We start from the raw sequence: 18846 nt of genomic DNA, 5'->3' as shown, positions 1-18846 counted from the left end.
CTCTTTGTTATAAGGATTCAGTAAGAATCAGCATTCGTTCACTCGGAATTAACCAAGTCCAAACCTGTACTTGTCTCTAAAAGGCAACAAAAGCATAAGCACGTACAACTTGCCAAACTGGATCAGAATGGAGGTTCATCCAATCTAATCTTGTCTCTCCCAGGTCATACGTAACACCAGACGCCTGAGAAGGACGTGTGTGAGCCCCACCCCTGCAAGCAAAGCATTATCTTGTACTAATTTCACTTGGAGCTCTTGTTAACAATATTCTTTGTAGTACTCCCCTCCTGTCTGCTTTGCAATCTAACATGTCATTAGTGGAAATCATAGAAACACGAGGTGCTGTAATCTCGGTTGAGTCGCCTGTTTATGCTGGGATCTCTTTCTGCACTTGATACTGTTGATGTAACACTCTGCACGATGAGTGACTAAAAACTGCTTTCCAACTGTGCTGAATTTCAGTGGTTGTTATATTGTCGTCTGCTTTTTGTCTTGTTTACAACTCTCCAATGTTCCTCATAGCTTTTTGGTCCCGAGTGATTTAAATGGCTTTATGTCATGAGCAGATTTTGTACTGCAAAAGCACTGCTTCTTCTGAAGGACTTCGTTCAGGCATGTGTTCTGGCAGTTGTGTGTCCATTATATCCCTGACATGCTGCCAGAAATCTAAAAGTGGTCCATAGAATCCTTGGAAGTATGGATCCTTGGAAGTATCCCTCCTGCCTGGTTGCTGCTGTGTTATTATCTTTATAGGGTTGGGAATTTTTGGTGTTTACAGGTCCAAACACGAATCCATAAAGTTCTTTATCGTCTTTATTACCTTTACAAATAGAACCTTGAAGTATTACGTTAGCATTGTTAATGATTAGATCTCTTTCTGAATGTAGTGATTAAAATATGCATACAGCTCGGTCTACCTCTGACGTGGCATGGCACATCCATGTATTAGATTTGAATTTTAGTCATGGTTGTGATTTCTGTTTTATTGCCTTTAATAGTGAGCGGTGTTGTCCACATTGAGTAGGTGTGTGATAGATATGTTAAAGCAGTGCAGCTTTAGTGAGAGCCAAAGCAACAGAGTAATTTGAAACAACCAACTTGGGCTGTCTCAGATTTAAAGATAAATAAATTGTTAGAAGGGTAGTTATTTAATTGACTGTTTGAATCAAGACCTGAGAAAATTATATCAAGAAAACAGTTTTTGGGAGAAGCGTTTACTGTCTTTGAGACCTTTCAAGCCAAACTCATAGTATGAATGTTTGATTTCAGCTAGTGCTTACATCATTATTATTACTTATTGGATTAATCAGAGTGGAATGAGGGCTGGGCCAGCCTCTTGTGCATATTCAGGTTTAAATGGCGTATTTATAAAGCAAAATGCTGATAATTAGCTGTGTGTTACTCTGCTAACTCCTACTGACTTCTGACTAAGGGCTGTATAAAGATTGTAGGTTTGGTCAAAGTGTTTAAATCTTTCTTCGGGCGCTTAATAATTATTAGAGAGAAAAATGTTTAGCTTAATTGACCAGTTGTCTAACACAAGAGGAATGTGTATTTCTTGTACATCGCTGGACAGATAAATCTGCATTTTAGCACTGAAGCTGAGCTGGGTGTGGTTGCTGAGGGCAGTTAATGCTGACACCCCGAAAACCCAGCAACCCCTCGTGTTGCAAAGCGAAGGACTTTGCACAAGGGCTCCTGCTGATTTCCCTTTGAACAGCAGGCTTCCTTTACAAATAGTTAATTAGGACGAGGTGATGCCAAGCTCTTGTGACAAACACTGGGTTAGATCATTTCCTGGGCTGTATTTAAGGACGAATAGTGAAGGAATTTAAATGGCTTAGCTGTACTGCGTGTCGAGTGTAATGTCAGTCTGCGTTCCTGCAAGACTGAATGAGACGTTGTGAATATAATCACCACCTCAAGGCCCCTCCTGAGGTGAATAGAGGATTGTATACCCGGAGTTTCCAAGATTCTGTAAGACTTAATTGATAGGTGCAAAGCTACTCATTCCCCCACTGCTTTGCCTGGAGAAATCCAAATTCCTGCATCCATATGTGTGTGTGTGACCTTTTCAGTCTTTGTTCCAGTCTCGCTGGACTGACTGGTTTTGACTAGCTTTGGGGACCCTTGGAAGTATATATGTGGGTAGCAGAATAGTATAATTGATGTAATAAAACAGAAATTCACGTGTTTTGAAGATTGTGTTGGCTTCAAATCAAAGAAATTTGAATGAGACCTCAGTTTAATCTGTCACAGAATCAGTTTGTGGCTGTGAAACATTATTTTTGGGGAAGCTGAGACTCTGTTCCTAGACATCCCTCATGCCAGGTGTTGCTAGGAGGAAATAGGCAAATTGTATCTTAGGAAAAATTCATATCTTTGCTATTTTGGTTTCTTAACTGCAAGGAATATATTGATACGTTGCTGGGATTGGGATATGGGTGTCACAATGCCTTTCCCACAGAGGATGGTGACCTACTTTTAGCAGCTTTGTGGGAAGAGGATGCACAACAGCTGAATGAGAATTCTCACACATAGTCCTCATACACTGTCCTGAGCCTTTTCAACCAGCCTGCTTCCCGTGCACTTCTGGAAGTGTTGCACAATATCTGCCTTTGCAAACACAAAAATCAGTCTTGCTTTTCTCCTGTCTGCTTGGTGATATGTGTGTGTAAAGCAGCAGGTGGAGGTTCCTCTGTCATAAGCGGGGAGGGCGGATGCAAAGGTTTTGTAAGATACAGATGAAGGACTGAGTGAAGCATGTAGCAGCAGGTTTGGGCACTTAGCAGCCCTCAAAGTCATGCCAGTGCAAAACAACACTGATTGTAGTGGGCTCCTTTTTCTCAGGTGGTCTCATCGACAAGTTCAGCCAATTCTTCAGGTCGTGCGGGGAGAAGTTGCTGAACTGGAGTACACTAAAAACACCCAAGCCCCCATACTCCAATTTAATCAAAGTGCATTGTTCCAAAAGAATTAGGTCCAATGTGCTGACTGTTTGCCTGTGCTGATTATAGTTTCTGATGACTACTACAGTGTGGAATAGATTCGGACTAGAAGCAGGCGATGTTACAAAGCCAGAGAGCATCTAAAATGGATCTCTACACACATGAATTTTTATTTTCAGGAAATTGCTCATGTTGAGGCTTAGAAAAGCCTAAAATAGTAAATACTACAAGGGAACCGCTGCCATTCCTTATGAAGAGGATGCATTTTAGGGTCATTCCCACTGGGCCAGTAGAGAATAACTTGGTCAGTTTTTCCTGCAGCACATCTTCCAGATTGGCACCTTTGTCTTGCTGTCATTTGTATTTAAAAAAGCAATGGAACACAGCAGTCAGGCCAGAGTTATATGCATATAAGTCCTGAAAGCTTTTGGCAGTCCTTAAATTAGGAAGGTGCGGACAGAAAGTACGTCATTGCTATCAACAAAGTAGTATGGGTATCAGTTTTGGCTTTGTCTGAAACTTTTTTTCTGAGCTACTTTGCAAAACTAAGAGCAGTAAAGTGTATAGTACCTTTCTGTTGATTTCAGTTCATATTTCATCAGTTGCTTTGGCCAAGTAATCTGCGTTTCTATGTTCCTAGTCATAATAATGTTTGAACTCTGCGCCAGTCTCATAAACCAAGACAAAACTGAGCTGATGTAAAGGTCGTATCACTGGGCAGGAGCCACATCAAGCATTACAAATCCCTTGATGTTTGAAAAATGGATGCAAGCCAAGTCCACCTGAAGCTGCCTGATGCCGCTCTTGTAGGGAATGATTTCAAACTCAGCTGTTGAGGTCTCCATGGGGGCCATTCTTGCCACGCTAAAAGACAGGATATGGTTGTAAGTTCAAACAGCAGAGAAACTTTTGCCATACATTCTTCAGAGTTCCCAAATGCCAGACAGTACGAAAAGGAAGCATCAGGGTATGCGAGTGGTGTGTTTGTGTGCTCCACAGGTGGACATGAACTACCATGTTCACAGCTACCTCAGCACTGGACACAATTTTGCATTCAGTGTCAATGGAGCCCCAAAGATGCACGTAGTTACTGAGCTTCTTCTATTTTTTTTCCCTCTTATAGTTTCCTGGTATTAACTCTCCCAGTCTAAATACTTTGGAGATTTTTCAGACATGTTTTTTAAACTAATAACCGTAGAGGCAATGGGAGAATAATGATTTTCCTCTTATCCTTCAAGGATTTTTTTTGTTTTTCCTTTTGCAAACCACAAAAGGAAGAAAATTTTGAAATTTTTGCCACTTACGTAATCCAGTCACTAACTGCAGCACTCCAAGTTACATGCTGTCATTAAAAGCATGCTCTCTCTCCATTCTCTGAGCATTCTCTAATTCAAAGTTTGGCAGTGGAGGTGCAAAATATTCCAGCCAGATGTGGAGAATGCTAACGTGATGATGTTTTGTCCAAGCTTAGTGTAAGCAAAAGTTATGGGGTTGACAGAATCTTTTTAAAAATTCCACTCGTATTCTGGATTTCCCACCAAAGTGAACGAGTTGTTAACCAAACACCATTTACATACTTGATTTTGAGTTGCTCTTTGAGCAGGCCGCTACCTTCTGCTCTCAGCACACAGTCTGTCACCACTTCAGACAGGGGGTTGGTAAATGTGACCTGCACATTAGTGGCCTTGTGTACCACTGCTGGACCAAGGACCTACAGAGAAAAAACATTCTGCTCAGCTTCAGTATTGGCCTCGCTTCTTTGTCACAGTTTTCTCTTTTAATTTCCATAGCAAACCACTTATCTTCTCTGGATGTCCTGACAGGAAGGAGTAAGGAATTAATCTATGTACATATTTCTGGACATGAGAGTGCAGGCTTGAGTCAGCCATCTGCTGTGTCTGAGGAACAACGAACTACTTAATTCCCAACATTTTAACTAGGCTGGAATACGGTGTTATGTACTGTATAGTGTATGATACTTAAAAGTGAGAAGAGAAAAAGAGTACAAGTATTATCTTGGCATATATGGCTAGCTACTGTAGACAGCTTAAATGCAATTAACTTTAGTTAGGATAAATGAATGGTTTAGGATTAAGTGTGAGAGAGAGGTGAATTGTGGCATCTCAGGCAAAAGAATTAGAATCTGAAATAGCAAATAAATGTATTCATTACCTTATTCTGACTGAGATAACATAGAATTGGCACATCTGGTTGTCTTTGTAGGTAATGATGGAGGAGAAGTCCAGCACCCTATTTGTAATTTGTAATTTTCTATCACTTAATGCATGTTAATACAGAAATTTCAGTCAATGGAAACACGAATGCTTTTAGAATTTCAGTCACCAAGCATCTGCTCTATTAAGCTGATACTATGCAATACAGCACAGAAGACTTCTTACAGACCTTTCTTTTCCTTTGTGGGTGTGCAGATGTTGTCTGTAGGCTGTGAAACACTCAGAAATTCCATCCCTCCTTGTAGGTTGCTTACAGTACAGTATGCACAGAGACAGAGGGGAGCGGCTTTTACCTGGATGGTGAGAAAAGGATCCTGAAGTACAATATCCTTCTCCACTAGAAATGACGCTCCCTGTCTGGCTTCACACACAGCAGTCACTAGGATCTTCCTGTCATCCATCAGAGCATTTTTGTACTGGGAGTAGGAGATCTTGAATGAGATCTCTTTCACTGGAATGCAAATAGAAGCAGAAGTTTCCTCTCTTTTATCTTCTAAGTACTTAGATATCTATCTTAAATATACCTTTATTTTAGGGAGCAGTGGTGCTGTCACCTAGAGTTTGTTCATTTTTGGACATTGACAGCCCATAGGTGGAAATGATGCTCAGAGATAACAGATAACTTCTACTTATATTCACATCAAACGCTAAGTGGGTGGGTACGGTTTGCTGACTGGACAGATCTGAGGATGGGTTTCTGTGACAGCCCCTGCTGGTGATTTTCTCATGAATCTGAAGCTGGGAATTTCACATTCTGTCGTTGCAAAGGAGGCAGAAGTGAAAAGTTGGCCTGATTTAAATGCCCGTGCTGATGCAGCTGTTCAGCCTCTGTCTAAGAGAGGGCGTACATTCTCTGTTACTTGCCAGTGAGGAAGGCAGTGCACTTCTAAGTACATTGAGAAATAATTCTCATTCTCTCCTGGCGTTGCGGAAGGAGTTATAATATTGAGGATTAGTTTGAGAGGGTAGTTGTATTTGCTTGTCCTACACTTTGTTATTCACCACTCCCTCTTTAACAGCAAGGCAAAAGGCCTTCATCTGCAAGCAGTGTAGCTTGCTCTTACTGCAATCTGTAGTTACTGTCCAATTTCTGCAAAAGTATCCTTCCTGACAGTGTCCAAAAGTAAATGATTAAAACAGAGCAAATATGTATGTTTCTCTTCTCCTGAATAGCTTTAACCTCAAACCATTTACAGACAGTGCACTTTTTGAGATATTCATGATGTCTAAATGATTTGGCCACAAACTAAAGCTATGTCTTGTCTTGAGCTGTAATAAAATTAAAATTACCTTCTTCAGATCCAAGTTGAACAGACCTAGACCACTGCAAGATATCTGCCTTTGGTTTTCTTGTGTAGAAAACAGCTGAAGCCCTCAGTTTAACCTTTATGGTCTTGAGATCTGCAGTCAAATTCCTCAGTGCCAAGGTGAGGAGGATATCCTGGCCTATTGTAGGAGCTGCATCCAGCTTCAGCTTCCCTGAGATAGTGGGTTTTCGTGTGGTCACTGTCATATTTTGTCTCCGTGCTACTGGCAGTCGTCTCCTAGGTTTTGTAACTTTTTTTCTTCTTCCAGTGCTTCTCACACCCAGCAGCTTCAGTGCCTTTTTGTACACCTGCCTTTCTTTGGGGGATCCTGCTTTGAAAGACAACGTGGTCAGAGATCTCATATACGCTGGATATAGGGCAATTAAACCAGAATTGCTCTCAGTAAATACAGTTTGTGAAGGCTGAGGAGGGGAAAGATATATGAGAGGAGAAAGCAAGGCCTAGCTAAAAGGCTACTTTTGACCAAAAAAGACCCTAAATGAATATATGTGGTCACAATGGCTGGAAGGTAAAACGTTTCTGTTAGCTTTAGCTGGCTGTTCGTGGGCACCTGTTAGAAGCTGTTAGCAGTAGAAAGATAATTCCTGGAAGAGCTCAATTCTCCTGCGTAAGCTGGGGCAATTGCCATCTCCTCTGAAAATAGAAAAAAATAGAGTTTACCTTCGGGATATTTGTAATTATCAGTGACATCCACTCGGGTGTTGGTGCCCACTGCTTTGGTGCTAATAAATCTTCCAATCTTCCTAGTATTGGAGTAAATTCTCTCTTTTCTTTTGTTGCTGTGCTGAATCCAAGTAACACAGTCAGCATTCACTGCTGCGAACACAAATGAACTGTCATAATCCAGGTTCACATCTCCTTCCTTAATGGCTCTGGTGGAAGCTGGGCCACACCGATAGATGCCTGTATGAGGGAGAGAGAAGTAATTACCTGTTGCAAAAGACCAAGAGCAGGCCACAAATCCTCCTGCTGACAGCAAAAGGGAGAGGTAGCCACTCCAAAGACATGTTTTGATGAACTCCATTGTTTCTGGGTCTTTACATTATGGCAACAGTATGTCCAGAAATTCATTGTACATTTTCTATCAAAAGGCACAAACAAGGAGGCTGTAAGGCTGAAGAGATATAGCTAAGGCTTTCTGTGCTGTGTGAATTCATCTAATCCTCCGAAGCCTGCGAGGCTGTATGCTGACCTGTCAAATGAAAGGAGAGAAGAGGATGGCAGCTCTCAGAAGCACAGTCAGACCGCTCAGATGTGAGTCATCTATGCTGTATGTGCAGCATTGATGAACCGGGAGCTTTAATTTGGTAAACTGGGGAGTTTGTCTGGAGCTTGGCAGATTTTAAGTGGTTAAACGAATGATTTTTTTGGTGGGTCTCATCGTATGAGATCAGTGAGTTTGATCTCATTTGTATTAATAAGTAAAATCAAAGCAGAAGTGTGAGCCCAAATGCTAACCAGTGGTTGTCAGAGCAGTTTGCTTTCTAGCAAGCTTCTCAGTGTTTTGGTTTGGGTGCTGTTGTTGATGTTTTTCTTCCTTGCCAATGCTCCCAGTGGGCTGTGCTGGTTTTGTTTTGTTTTGTTTTTGTCTGGGAGGAAGTGTTCAGTGCTGTGAACAAACTCTGTTCTTTGTCACTTGGTTTCAGACCCAGAGAGCAGTTTGTGGCTCCTTTCATATAATTTTGTATCTATATGCCATGTTTTTCAGGATACCGTATGAAATATCTTCCTACTTGTTCCAGAATGTCCTCTAAAATATGGCATATATTTTTTTTCTGTTTTAAAGTCTTTTGTTCAACCCTATTGCTATAAGCTCTGAAATCTATACTTAACATCTTTCTGGATGGATTTTTAATTTGTTTTGTTTCTAAATCCGTCTAATGCCAGCCAGCAACTGCGTCTAATGCCAGCAGCATGCATTTGCAACAAGGAAGGCCAACAACATCCAGAACCACATTAGGGAGAGCATTGCTAGCAGGTTGAGGGAGATGATCTTGCCCCTCTACTTAGTGAGACCGTTTCTGGAGTGCTGTGTCCAGTTCTGAGTTCCCCAGTACAAGACAGATATGGACGTAAGGGAACAAGTTCTACAAAGGGTCACAAAAATGATTAAGGAGTGAGAACTGTGACTGTTCAACCTGGAGAAGAGAAGTCTTGGGGTGAATCTTATCAACATGTGTAAATATGTAATGGGAAGGTATAAAGATGACAGAATGAGACTCTCTCAGTGATAACCAGTGAAAGGACAAGAGGCAATGGGTACAAATTGAAAATCCCATTTAAACGTAAGGAGAGACCTCTTTTACTGTTTGGGTGGTCAAGCACTGGAATGGTATGCACAGAGAGGTTGTGAAGTCTCCATCCTATGAAATATTCAAAACCCAGCTGGACATGGTCCTGAGAAAACTGCTGTGATTGACCCTGCACTGAGTAGAGTAAGCAGTATCTAGAAGTCCCTTCTAGCCTTAGTTATTCTGCATCATGTTATGAATCTGTGTTTAGAGCTAAGGCAAGCAAGGGTAAGATAAGTGAACTTCAGGTGCATTTGTTTTTATGTAGGCAGATGAGCAGAAGAAGTAAGAATTTGCATGCTGGTAGGCACTCCATAGGCTGACAGGACGGCAGTCTACTGGAAATGAGGGTACGGCTTTCCATGTGTGCCCAAATTAATGCTACATGTATTCTAAGGAGAGCAGGGAGAAGAGAATTATCCTACAATTTCAGTAGCAATGGTTAGGAGGAACAGTATCTACCGTTTTTTTGCTTACAACAATGTTACCTTTGCTTTTTTCCTGGGGTGTTGCATCCAAAACCTGCCATCCATCATAAAAAGATCCAAGATCTCTTCTAGTCATCCAGCTTTCATTCCAGACATGGAAATTCCTGGGAAGGAGGGAGGGAGAATAGGAAATCTTTGATTAATACCATCAATTTTACATTGAAAGATATGATAAATTTGTGGTGCAGTGCAAGAACAAACCCTACTGGAGCGAACAACTCCTCTCATAGAGACCAGCTGCTTCCTCCTTTCTTGAGTACCTCTTTCCCCCTTTGTCTATTTTCCATATTCAGACCTCTCAGAAATATTGGGGTGTTACATGCAAAGTGATGTTAAAAAAAAATACTTGTTGCAGAGTCAAGTATTCAGATTTGGATATTCTAAAACAACATGTCAGTTGGAATTGATGTGTTCCAGAACAAGGTCTCCCATGTACATTGCTGTCTTATGGTATTTAATTCTACTTTGTGTCACCCTTGTCCCACTTAATCCAAATAGCAGAGGGTGCTTGTGGTCTGAAACACTGGTACATGCAGTACAATGCAGTACAATGCATGTGTGCAGTGTATTAGTTTCTGTTCACTTGTTTGTTAAAAGCATCATATTTAACAAATAGCTCCTCTGAGGTGAAAGAAATAACGTGTCCTTCCTAAGTGATGGCGTAACATGGAGTTTTTCACTGCTGCATTACATATATTGCCTTTGCTTTAGTAACCTCTAATACAGTGCAAGGGATATACAGTGGTAATCATGAAAGACTGAGACAATCAGCAGCACGTAGCACAGGAGCTGGTTCTAAAACCTGTGGGCTTCTGAGAGTTCTAGGAATCGAGGGACAAATGAGCTTATTTTAATCAAGCAGTTAATCACTCTTACTTTCTTTCTACTGTCATGTAGTAGAGACAAAGTTAGAGGTTGTGTCTTCCAATTGTGTTGTACAGCAGATGTGCCAAATGTCTCCTCTGTTGATTCTTCAGAATGTTGAAACTGACTACATCCTACCATCCAGTACATTTCTGAACACGGTGTTCTGTTGATTCTTTGCTATGTTGGGGACATGAGGTTGGGATGGGTTTTCAGGAGTGTAATTCTAGATCTTGTGATTAGAGGAGAATATCATGGAAGAAATAATAAGATAAAAGTCATATTTACCACACACTGTCTTCAGTCAAGTGCAAGGTCTTTCCAGAATCATCGATGTATTTATCAATACTCAGGTTGATATTACTATCATGGGCAGAGTTAAAGTTCGTAATAACACGGGTAGGTATTCCCAGCGATCTCAGAACTGCAATACAGATAAAAGTGCTTTAAACCTATTTTACAGAATTTCAGAAAGTATTTCTCCATTTTTCTGATGGAGAAACATTCCTCTGATACGGTGCAGGGATGTCACGTAGTCACTGTACACAGTTGCTTAGAAGACAGTTCTATTCACATAACATTCTTAACTGCCTTGTTCTTTTTAAGAAGACATACATTTACTCATTTATTTTAATCTTTCATTCTTCATATATCTTCAATAGCTTCACAAGGTTAAAACCACTTAAATTCTAGTAAGTTTCCTTTCTGATAGTATTCTTCTCCCCTTCATGTATACCTGTGCACATAACTCCTGCAAAGACCCAGCACTGGCCATACCGGATGGGTTTGTATCTCCCTCTGTACCACTTTCGAAGGATGGTTACGCTTCCACTCCAGTGCAGGGGGTTGGTTCCTGAGCAGTAGTTTCCATTCCACTTCCCTTCCACTACTCCCTTTTCATCATTGCTGTTAACCTGAAAAAAATCCTTCTTGTGAGAGAATTACAATATGTACAGAGGAACAGAGAGGCAGAAATAGAGTCATAGAATGGTTTGAGTTGGAAGAGATCTTAAAGGTGATGCAGTTCTAATGCCCCTGCCGTTTGCAGGGACACCTCCCACCAGCTCAGGTTGCTCGGAGCTGCATCCAGCCTGACCTTGAACACTTCCAGGGAGGGACCTCCACAGCTTTCTGGGCACCCTGTTCTGGTATCTAATCATTCTCATAGTAAAACATTTATTCCTTATATCTAGTCTAAATCCACCTCTTTTCATTTTAAATCATTCTCTCTTGTCCTATCACTACTCCCCTTGATAAAGAGACCCACCACGTCTTTTGTTTAGGCCTCCTTTAAGTACTGGAGGGCCACTTAGAATGGCTTAGGTTGGAGGGGACCTTGAAGCTCATCCAGTTCCAACTCTCTGCTGAGGGCTGGTTGCTGCCCAGCAGCTCAGGCTGCCCATGGCCCCATCCAGCCCGGCCTTGAATGCCTCCAGGGATGGGGCATCCAACTATTTAAATGTGCTTGCATATTTGTGCACATCTGTTTTAGTGGCCTGTGTAAGTGCTATGTCTCGTTTCATATAGCATCAGGTACAGTAAACAGTAATTTTTTTTTTAATGATTTTTTTTTCTTCAGTATTCCTACTCTTGGTAATTATCTAAGTAGCTATTTACTTAATATTGAAATTGCCTAGAGCAAATGCTGTCTAAAAGGCCAGGAAGGATCACAGCTGTAATTGATCAGTCTCAGGTAAGGAATGCAGTAAGGCATGTATTATTTATAAAACTGAAAACTTTTCTGTTGCCTGGTTGTGCATTTATACATGTGTGAGGATGGGGAATTGCTGAGGAGATGTAACTATTTGTTGAAGGAAATGCATATCATCCTCATTGAACGAACTCCCCTCAAGTGAAGAATACAATATACATACATTAAATGCAATCATATCAGTACTAGTTTTCCAAAATATTTCATGCATCTTTTTCACTAATTTCTAAATTTGTGAAAATATCTGATGGCCTTAAAATCTGTTAGGAAAACTGCTGAGATTCAGTGTCAGAAAGTCGTAGAAACAGTCTTTGTTCCTTCAATTATGAGCAGACTTTTGGGAAGAAGGAAAATTAAGCTTTTTGGGGCACTCTTCCTTGAGATCTCTCTTACTCCCCTTCTCTAGTTTTTTTTTTTTTTTTTTTCAGTAAAAAACAAATTCTACAAAGCATTGAGAAGTTTCACAATAGAAACACTGAGGTTTTTGTTAGTAGGTACGCTGTACGGCTATAATTAGCTGATCACTTTACCATAGCACTAATAACCCTGCACACATAGATGGGATCGTTCCTGTTGGATACATCAGTGGATGGATCTTGGCGGTGGTTCAGGCTTCGATCCAGTATAGACAAAGAGATATCAAGGATATCTTCTTCAAACTGAAATCAAAACAAGCATTGTTATTAAATGTTAATTTTACAAATAAAGCCAAGAATAAACTCCCTATGTATTTTCCTTCTCCTAGGATGATGGGATGATGCTTATATAAGATTTTTCTGTACTACGAAAGAAAACAGAGACAATAAGAAAAAAAAACCCACTACACTAGTATTTAATTATACTACTAGTAATTAGTAACTGGCATGCTTACAAGCACATTTTGGTACCACAGCATTCATGAAGAAAAATTACCCAGCCATGGCCTGGTGGTCCAGACAAGACCATTCCAGGACTGGCTCAGCAGGCTTCACCTCCTCCCACATCCTGTCGTGTCCCAGCAGGTACTCTCCCCTTCACATTACAAAAACTTCACTCTGATGGACTGCCTTCACCATATATCAAATTATATGAACTGGAAAAGAAAGAAAGAGAGGAGAAAGAGAGGGAGAAAGACAGAGAAAGAGAGAAGCTGTTGGTGCAGTTGTTAGACATGAAATGGCCATAGGTGGTTTTGACTGACCTCACAAATTGCAGGACAAGTATGTAACCACAGTTGAGCTGTAGGTATGATCATATTAATAGCAGATGTGTTTAGAAGGCCAAACTGGTATTTTAAAATTCCAACTTGAGTTGTTTCAGTTGAATATGTTTGGGATCTTCTGCACCATTACTAAGTCAATTATTTAAATATTTAGAAGTACCAGTCTTTCAATAAATAGAAGTTTCAACTGGAATAGTTTCCATTGCCCTCTATGGGGGACAAGAAAAAAAAGTAGAATTTTTCCACTTTGAGCAATTAACAACAAAAAAAGACCAAGGAAAAAACAACACCTGAAATTGTGTTTTGTTTCTCATTTCTTTTATTAGCACATGCTAGAGAGGAAAAGATCCTGATGTTGTTGTGATGTGTTGATAATGGATTGTTTGGCAAGAAAAAAATGAATAAGGAATACTGAACTCCTATACTATGATATTCTTATACTCAGGACTCCCTGTCATTAAGACCCTCATCCATGCACTCATTCCTGTTTTCCTGTTTTCCTTGCTTACCTGTCCATAATTCCAAGCTTCTTGCTGAATATATTTTTCCTTTCCCTGAAATATGATTCCGCTGTCATTCAGAACATACTCCTGGCGCTCCTTTTCATTGGCCATATAGACATCATCATCTAGAAGCAGAATGAGAAATGCCAGCTGAAAGGATTCTTGGTTTGCTGCAATTGGAAAGAAAACTTCAAGGAGACTTCTGAGGAACAGGTGTGTCTGTACCCCTACAATCCTTTACAGATTTCCTTATATGGGAACTGAGTATGCTCCTGTCCTTTCAGTGCTTCCCTGATCTTGTTATGTGTCTTACTGGTAGATATTGTGTCACAACTGAACACACTATCAGAGAAAAAGAAAATAGAATAAGTATTTGAAATATTTCCTTACTCTAATTTCTTACTCTGTGAGCAGAAAGCTGTGTCTTTGATGTATTGAAGCACTGAAGAAAGAGAAACACCAACATCCTTTATGTTGAGCAAAATATCATACTGTAGCTGTCTCTGTTCATAAGAACATAATACAATAAAACGTACTTGGACACCAGGGATTGAAGAGCAACACAAACTGGCCCAGGAGTGCTGAAGAGGTCTTGTTGCCAGAAACAATCTGAAGTTTGAGTTTGTATCGTCCAATGATGGCATTGGCAGGGCTGACAATTGTGAAATTCATGCGGCCAGGCTTGCAGTGCCCTTGGCTTGCACTCCAACCATTCGTAGCATCCTCAGAAAGGTTAAATATGGCCTTCGTCTGCTGTGATTCTGCTGGAGATGGTCCTGCCAGAGGGAACAGGAGACAGCAATTCTGAATGACAGCTGTAGATGACAAGCCAGGATCAGCAATTTGCTCCGTTGAAGGATTATGGTTCATCAGACCAATGTAAGTTAGCTGCAATCCAGTGCATAAAGTCACCCTATGCAGCCCTCTGTGTTAGATGCACGACCTAGGCAAGGTGAGTACTCCCACAGTCATTCTAGACAAGTGAAGAGTTAAGCCCTCGTCCTGAAAATCCGATGGTTGAAAACTGTGTAGATAAGATGGGGCACACATTGTAATATCCAGTTAATAGAAGGTTAGCAGCTGCCTGGAAAATTTTTTTCAGAGAAGGTTCTTTGGAAGATAGAGATGGGAGCCTTAGTGAATAGGTAGTGTGGGCTGTTCCAGGAGTAAGGAACACCTGAAGTTAATCAACCAGAGTTTAAACAGGTGGAGTGGAGTGCTAGGAGAGAAGACAAGTGCATAATGGTGGCCTGTAAGAGGTAGAGCTGCAGAAAGTTCAGGGTCCACAAGATGAAGACAATGTGCGGTATTTCAGGTAGGTCTTTAGAAGCAGAAATGCAGGCTTGTTTTTTTGAATGAGAATGGCCTATGCCTTTCTGTTTACTATTACCTTGTCTTTTGGCTTAAGATGCCCACTGAGGTTTAAAATGGACGCTCCTAAGCGTAAAATAATTGAATGGCGTGGAGCAAAAGTTAATGATCACACAGAAGGCTGTAAGGCAGTAGTGTTCTGGAGCTGGAGTGGTCAGCACGAGGGGGTTAGTGCCATGAGGAAATTACCTGTGCTTGCAATAAATGTGAAGTTGTCCTCGGGTTGCACTGTTCTTTGGAAGTTTAGGGTGATGGTGAAAGCCTGTCCTCTCCTCAAGATCATTTGCGTGCTGTTGTAATCGGATGTGTGGTGTGCAGCTTTATTTAGCTTAGAGTGCCAGTCAATGTTTGTTATTTTCAGGGCTAGAAAAATGTAAGGCAAGTTAATTGAGAACATTGTTCCTTTAAGCTTGTACATCATGTCAGCTTGTCTAATGTCACTGCTTCATTTAATTTATGTAGAGCTGGTGTTAAATGTTCTAGGAAAACAGAAAAATCCACCATCAAGTTATTAAACTAGCTGAAAGAACAGCTTTTCCTACAGGGATCTCAGCTTCCGTAGTGCTTTGCAGAGGTACAAAAAGAAATATTAAAACTCCTATGCAAGTGCAACCTGCAAATACAATGATAGATGATGAATAGAAGGTTAACATGTTCAGTACTGAACTGGGAATATACGTGACAAGAAAATGTGCATCTCAGTTAATGTAGAGACTTTTTGCTTGTGTTTCATACTCTGTGTTATTTCGTACTCTGTCAGAAAAAGGCAATGACCAGAGGACAGATTGTAAGCTTAAGAGCTGAGTGTCCTGAGACAGTGCAACATGTTGTTCTATTGCATCAGATAGGTTGCCCTCTGCATTTAAAACGAGATACTGAGACACAGATTACAAAAGCTTTCAACCTTTCTTGTTCTTTAATTAATAATAATTATAAATAAATAGATCCTTCTATGAACATACGTGTTGGAGACGTGCCCTTCTGTAGTATAAAACTCCAGAGGATTTTGACTTGGAAATTTCTTGCTAAGACAAGAGCATGTTAACCCTTTGCAAACTAATGGTGCTGGAAGACATACTTCCCTCATTTCATTGGGCTGAGGTACAGGACTTGGTTTAGCATCACCTTGTGTCACTTGAAATGAAATTCAAATTTTGCAGCCTAGAAAGTCAATCATACCCTGGGCTATATCAAAAGAAGTGTGACCTATGTCTCTAGGGAGGTGATTCTTCCCTTCTGTTCCACTCTTGTGAGACCTCATCTGGAGCATTGCCTTCAGCTTTGGGTAGTCCAGCGTAAGAGAGACACAGACCTATGGGAATGGGTCCAGAGGAAGGCCACTGAAATGATCAGAGGGCTGAGAGAGTTGGGATTATTTAGCCTAGAAAAGAGAAGGCTTTAGGAAAATCTTATTGCAGCCTTCCAAATCTTAAAAATGGCCTACAAGAGAGGTGGAGAAAGATTCTTTACCAGGGTGCGTAGTGATAGGACAAGAGGCATGGTTTTAAACTAAAAGAGATTTAGGTTAGATATAAGGAAGAAATTCTTTACTGTGAGGATGTAGATACCAGAATAGTGTGCCTAGGTAGGTTGTGGAGATCCCTGGCCTGGGAGCATTCAAGGCCAGGTTGGATGGAACTTTGAGCAACCTGCTCTGGTGGGAGATGTCGGGAGTTGTCCCTGCTCATGGCAGGGGTGTTGAAACTAGATGATTATTTCTAGATCTCTTTCAACTCAAACCATTCTGTGATCTATAGGAACTGATAGGGTTCTAGTACAGGAAAAGAGGGAGGGGCTTGAGTTTTCTGCTGTGTTTGCACAACAGTGTACAGTAATGTGTATATGCACAAATGTTTATGTTATATGATGTGAAATGGCCATAAAGCTTCTCACTTGCACCATCACTTTATTTTCCTGGCTTAAATATGTTTAACTGAAATGAACCTACAGTAAATAATAATCCTACCATCAGGTCCTGTAATTTAAGAGTGAATTAGAACACGTTTCTTGGGCTCAGAGCTTTAAAAGAAGTTAGTTTTGCTACACTTTAGCCATATATATCCTGCCACTATGTTTCCTGAACTGTGCAAGTCAAATACCTGAGCTCTTCATAGAAGCATATGAGAGAGAGAGAGAGAGGTTTCTAAGATTGCTGAACTTGGGACATATGTAAGCTATCCAGGTTTCACGTGCAAGAAAAAGAGGTATGTCTTGGAGAATGTCGTTAGTTGTGCAATGATGCAAATAACAGAGAACATTTGTGTGTCTGCAAGCAAACATGTAGCATATACACAATAACAACTGAGCTATGCTTTTGAGGATGCTAGTGGGACTGTGATGTTTAATGATCTAATAAATGCTGGTAGGTTTTCCAGTGCAGAATGTCATGGGTGAAGAGAAAATGGAAAGAGTAAGATATGACACCTGGAGGATTAGGAAAGACTTAGAAAAAGAAAAAAGGAAAAAAACCCTAACAAAACCATAAACCAACAGTGACTAGCATTCATTGCCTCTAAGAATTTACTGCATTAATATTTTGGCTTGCCTTCCAAAGCGAGTAGTTAGAGATGTTTCTAGTGAATGTTTGCAAGAGATTAGCAGAAGATGATGTCCGTACAGGACAAAGTCGCAATAAAAATCTAATGCTGGTCTTTGCTGGTGTGTACTTCAACTTTCCCCTTGTTTTGATCTTCTTCACAGTTTCAATTTTAATCTTATGATTTCTTTTTCTGGTTTCAGTATCTCTCTTTTGGGGAAAAAAAATATACTTTCAATAATCCCATCAATGTACCATTGTAAAGAGTACTACAAAAGTTGTTTGGGAAAGTGCTTATCCTCTAATGGATAGACTTTGGGAACATGCTTATAAGCAACTTTCTGTGGAATTTTCCAGTCAGCACAGGAGCAAGTGCAATACAATGCATAGATAGCAGGGTTGTGTTTTCACCAGGGATCACACAGGCTGACATAACCACTTTGCAGTGAGGGGGATATGGAGGCCATCAAATGATCTTTGTGAGGCCGTTCATCAGTTTGGTATCAGAGAGGGGTTAGAGCCCAGCATTTCTGTGTGGCAGTTTGAAGCTTGCATCACTATCCAACAAAGTTGCTGAGGTGCTGTATAAAGTAGTTAATGGATATGGTTAAGAAAAAAAAAAAAGTCTCTTACTCTACTTTTCTGTTACATGGGTTAAAAAAAAAACAAAACAAATCAAAAACAACCAACAACAACCAACAAACCATTCAAGATACTTTATATCAAACAAATAAATTTCTAACGGAGTAATCAATAAATGCATTTAACCTAAAAAGGGCTAATTTTCCAAGAACAATGAAATGTAATTTATCTTATTTCCTCAGCAAATGTCACTTATCTGTATTGGAAGAGTGATGACTGGAGCAATCAAGCTATGGTTTATTTTTTATTTTTATTTTTTTTTAACTTACCAGCCATAAGGTTTCTTTCTTCTTTTCCACACTTGGGTAGTTGAGGCTATGGCTACAAAAGTGTACAGCAACTTTCTGAATCCTCTCCCACCAGCACAGGTAATGAAAGGCTTAGGGTACTGACCCCACTAAATAAGCTACATCTTATATAAAGCAGGGTGTGACCTGTGGTTGCAAGTTATTGTTGTTTTAGTAATATCCTACATAAGCATCTATTTAGGGCTGATTTAATTGCACAATATTTAATCTAATTATGACTATTTAAAACTGGTGAATGGCTGAGGAATGATTATAATCAGTATCTTGGTGTCTTTTCTACTAAGAGAGCAAAACATTCCGGACTGGATCAAACAAAGAAAATGGTCCTTAAGGAGACAGAAGAAACTTAGAATCGTAGAAGCATTTGAGTTGGAAGGGATCTTTAAAGGCAATCTGGCCTGCCTCCCTGCAATGAGCAGAG

General features: G+C 40.3%; 1 protein-coding gene across 1 annotated transcript; it reads right to left on the bottom strand.

The window, feature by feature from the left end:
• On the bottom strand, window positions 166-18212 carry LOC110408359 (protein-glutamine gamma-glutamyltransferase 6-like). The gene is made up of 12 exons (XM_021416985.1): window positions 15129-18212; window positions 14105-14344; window positions 13575-13693; window positions 12395-12523; window positions 10890-11067; window positions 10442-10577; window positions 9290-9393; window positions 7171-7413; window positions 6473-6817; window positions 5476-5633; window positions 4441-4659; window positions 166-3838 (listed from the first exon to the last, which is right to left on the bottom strand). The coding sequence occupies exons 1-12, from the start codon at window positions 15358-15360 to the stop codon at window positions 3659-3661; spliced, it is 2283 nt and encodes a 760-aa protein (XP_021272660.1). The 5' UTR covers window positions 15361-18212; the 3' UTR covers window positions 166-3658.

This window comes from Numida meleagris, chromosome 19 (assembly GCF_002078875.1).
Source record: "Numida meleagris isolate 19003 breed g44 Domestic line chromosome 19, NumMel1.0, whole genome shotgun sequence".
Classification (NCBI taxonomy): Eukaryota; Metazoa; Chordata; class Aves; order Galliformes; family Numididae; genus Numida; species Numida meleagris.
This window is presented reverse-complemented; position numbering and strand designations above follow the sequence as displayed.